Source organism: Toxotes jaculatrix, chromosome 10 (assembly GCF_017976425.1).
Source record: "Toxotes jaculatrix isolate fToxJac2 chromosome 10, fToxJac2.pri, whole genome shotgun sequence".
Taxonomy (NCBI): Eukaryota; Metazoa; Chordata; class Actinopteri; family Toxotidae; genus Toxotes; species Toxotes jaculatrix.
In genome coordinates, this window is record NC_054403.1 from 10,085,579 (window position 1) to 10,089,977 (window position 4,399).

Consider the following 4,399-nt stretch of genomic DNA (forward strand, 5'->3'; position numbering starts at 1 on the left):
AAAACTTTGTCTTAAGGAAGCTCAAAAGATTTGCCAGAGAGCCCCAAAGTATGTATTTTCTTCTCGATTTTCCCTTATATTAATTTTCCTCACCCCTCTTCTAAAATAAGGCCCAGCACCATAGAAACATCAGGTGTTTTCACTCTCTCGTGTCATTATATTGACCAGGTGATGTCTTGCACGTAATTTCTGGCAACGCGATACTTTGGGTGAGCTACTAATGTTTTTGTTTTTTTTTCCTGAGGAGCTAGTACAACTTTTCTTCTTCTTCTTGTTTTAAATTTATCTATTTATGTTTTCATAAGAGAAATGAAATGAACCTTGGAATCATGTGTCATGAGAAAAGAGAAAGAAAAAAAAAAACCCGTGTGTAATGGGCGTAAAGACAAAGCTAGGCAGTGAGACAGGTATTGGCCGCTACTATGTGCCACTTGATTAATGGATGTCAAGATAACAAAAGGACCTGAAAGTGAAATAAGAAACATCCTGCAAAGATGAAAGCAAACAACCCTGTACACTACAGCACTAATAGCCACAGCTAGCAGAGCAACATTAAACATTCTACATTAAAAGGGTAGAAATGCCCGAGAATAGCCCTGTAACGATGTGGTGGAGTGTTCCCGGGGTTATTAAAGAAGAATGGGCGCATTAATCAGTGAGGCTTGCAAGTGGAAGTGAGTAAAAAAAAAAAAAAAAAAAAAGTCACTGGAGCCTAAATACCTCTGTTCGTTTGGACGCCTGCTTCGAAAGCGACGTTCGTCTGGACTTTTTGTTCTAGGGGAAATTTGGACCCGAAATCACACACATATATAAATCGCTCAGAAGTCAAAGAATCACCATTCAGCCTGGACATTAATGGCAAGGTAAGATGACTTTTGATTGATCTGTTTACCGGTTATTTGGTTAATTTTATTTAAAACAATCATTTGTGATGAATCTAATGTAACCGACGAGGAAACGAAGCCTTTGTAGCTGAAGGTTTAAAATAAAACGCCCAGTGTGGATAAAATCTATGAACTGTGTGCGATTAATAACCAGAGATGGCCCCATACAAGTACTCTGAATTAAATCTCTCATACTCCTGATCAGCTGGTCTCTCTGTCATCGTAATGTTTTGTCTTCACATAGCATGATGGAAACCAGTAGCCAGTAGTATTCTTTTTTTTTGTTTGTTTTTATTTATTTACTTATGATTATATAATTTGTGTAGAGGTAGTTTAGTTAGTTAGTTGAGGACATTATTGAAAGTCAATCTAAACATTTTAAAAACTGGCATAGGGTTGTTTAAAGTTTGCATGGACGAAAACAATGAGTGTTAAAGGATTTATATATTGATTTATTACAGCAGCAGTTATATGGCTTTTTGTGCTGTTAATTTGTAACGTGTAACGTCTTGGGGTTTTGTGCATTCAAAAATGTATATCTGTACTGATTTTGTTAATTTGTTGATTCCTTGTTCTGTCTTTCCACTCTTCACATGCTTGTCACACCATCACTTTGTCCTTCTCTCTGTCATTCAGATGAAGTCACTCATTTGCTGCATCATGATGTGCACATTGCAAGTCTGCAGCAAAAATCCGAGGAGCTGCTGGACTTTGCTCCCTAACAGTATGTTTAATCTCTATGAGAACACTACAAGTTACTACAAGTTCAAATAATATTACGTTAACCATGTTTTTAATGCCTTTGTGTGTGTGTCCCCTGCTAGTTCTGGTTGTGGAGGTGAATGGCGCTTTGGGCCAGCAACCCCTGAGCTGCTTGGGGTCACCAGAGGAGGTGATGAGGAGAGACAACAAGAGTCAGGATATTTTTTGGAAGAAGAACGGAGTAGTGGAAGCACAGCGAGGAAACTCGTACTTTGTGCAGCTCGAGGAAAGCTTAGGAGGGGGCAACTACACCTGCCACAGCAAGGACGGCTCTCTGATCAATCACACTGTGGTCCTGATCCAAGAGGAGCCCAACAGGAAGAAGATTCTTGTGAAAACCGATGAAGGTACAGACTTATTTAAGATGGTCTATCCCACTGTCCCAAGGAACAATTTCAACTAATAAATCTCCTCTTCCTTGTTTTGTGTGTCTGTCTCTGTGTGTTTATGTGACTTTTCTCATTAGAGGATTATTTGAGGTGCTCTGCTCAAAATTACAACGGAGAGTTCCACTGCACGTGGACCTGGCACCGAAGTCGTGTTGGCAAAGTAGCATTTATCAGAGTTGGTCGGTAAGTTCACAAACTGCTCAAGTGTTTTCCCTCTCCAGTAATAACATATGGTTCAGACTCATATCAGAGCTGAGACTGCACAGTGACATCCATAAATACTTCCCCATGAAAGGAAACCATGACCTTCAATGTTATTTGAAGGTCGTGGTTATGTCAGGGATTAGATATCATATAAAAAATAATACAGCTGTTGAGGCTTTTGAAGGACAGATGTTTTTCTTCTGCAGTACTTTTATTAATAACTGCTCCTTCATCTGTTTGTCCATGAGAAGTTGTTACAGCTTTTTGGTATGAAATCAAAGCCAATCCTACAAGATCAGTGCGTCCTTTGAATTAAAACATAGAAATGTTTTATCTTCTATTTAATACAGCGTTTCTGACGACAATGGCACCCAGTGTTCTGTGGACGCCAGTGTCCAGCGCTGGACATGCCCCTCGGTTCACAGTAACTTCAGCTGTTCAGTAGACGCGAGCGGAAACGGGATCACCTGTCGGGACGAGCAACACTGCCCCTACGCTGAGGAGACCCAGCAGATCTACATTACTGTCTACGTGAGGACTGAGCACTTCCTGGTGGAGAATTACTCTAAGCACTTTTACCTGTCAGATATAGGTGAGACATCGCTGTGAGACATTTTTAGTTTAATGCACATAACACAGTGTTCTCTCTTTCTTCTGTTTCTGTTTGCTTCTCTTCGTGTCTTTGTTTTCATCTCACTTTGTCTTTTGCTTTTAACCCTCGATAGTGAAGCCTGACAAGGTGAGAATCCGAAAAGTCAACACTTCGATGATAGAGTGGACTTACCCGAGCTCCTGGAGCAGCCCCTACTCCTACTTCCCCCTCACTTTCCAGATTGCGCAGCTAAGGGGAGAATGCAAAAGGTGTAACAACCCATGCACTGACTCAAAACCCAAAAAGGTAAGAGGAACCTTCAGATTGTAGTGTAAATTTTGTATAAAAGAACGTAAGTGGAATGAAAGTAAAAATGAAGTTTCACACTGACAGTACAATATTTGCATCAAATGGCAGGAAATTCCTCAGTTCATAACTGAACTGCTGCACAGAAAGGGTAAATGCTGAATTAAATTTATTTCTTAGACCTTTTCAGTCCAATCTACCGACATTTGTCAATTCAAAGTCAAGCACAAGGCCAAGGCTGTCTGTGTCCGAGCTAAGGATGCTCTGTGTAACTCACAGTGGAGCGAGTGGAGCCACTTCAGGTCAGTGTCTCCTGATGATGTGACATAGCACATTCAGCCTTTATTTCCCCTCTTTTTCCCGCAAGCTGGGCTCTGTGTGTTTCTGCCTTGTGTCAGTCATGAGACTCTCCTCTTACCTGTAAACCATACTATATATACCTTCCCTGTAGCTGTCACTGCCGCATTGTCTGTTGTGCCTTTTGTGTTTCAGCTTTCTGTACCTGTTTGCCTTCCTGCCTTCTCCTCTTGGTCTTTTTTGCCTCTTGGTTTCCACAAGAAAACATCTCAGCTCCCTGTATGTTTTGATGGTTAAAATTCTGAAAGTTTTTCTGTAAGCCAGAAAATTGTATTTTTTTTTCTTATTATATTTATATTTCTTATTATATTTATATTATTACCGATCTCGTACTGATCATACAGCTGGACACACTTAAAACAGTCTTCTCAGCATTGAGCCAGGAGGTTGTAATGTCTGTTTTGAAAAGTAACCTATAAATACATTTTGCTTTCTTGCTTGGATATAAATATGATTTCAGATTATTTCAAATCTTCTTATTATTTGTTGTTCCTTTACAGGCTGCGAAGACACAAGAGGAACAAAAAGAACAAACATCAGCAAAACAAAAAACGAGAATAACGGAAGAGCGAGGATCCAAACATTGGATCCTTCTCCAGAAGTGTTATGTTTATTTATGTGCTTTTATAAATTCTGATTTATATTATGGTGTTTGTAATATTTAACTATTCTTGATGATGAATGAAGGAATAAAGTGAAATTTAACACACTCGCACCCAGTGTTCGTATATTCATTCATTCAACTTCTATTTAAAACTCGAGGAAGCACTGAGGGCAAAACCCTAATTTTCAGTGATGTCGAGAGCACAATGACACAAAGAAAGAACAAACTATAGACCAAACGCCATTAAAAACCGCTTACACAGAAGTAGAATAATCATAGTTCTATACTGGTCCACACAAAC

At 39.5% G+C, this 4,399-nt stretch overlaps 1 protein-coding gene across 1 annotated transcript; it reads left to right on the forward strand.

The window, feature by feature from the left end:
- The first annotated feature begins 501 nt into the window (after nt 1-501).
- Nucleotides 502-4,194, forward strand: il12ba (interleukin 12Ba). The gene is made up of 8 exons (XM_041048307.1): nt 502-863; nt 1,521-1,608; nt 1,709-1,993; nt 2,113-2,218; nt 2,590-2,831; nt 2,965-3,137; nt 3,318-3,439; nt 3,995-4,194. The coding sequence occupies exons 2-8, from the start codon at nt 1,521-1,523 to the stop codon at nt 4,053-4,055; spliced, it is 1,077 nt and encodes a 358-aa protein (XP_040904241.1). The 5' UTR covers nt 502-863; the 3' UTR covers nt 4,056-4,194.
- Nucleotides 4,195-4,399: the final 205 nt, after the last annotated feature.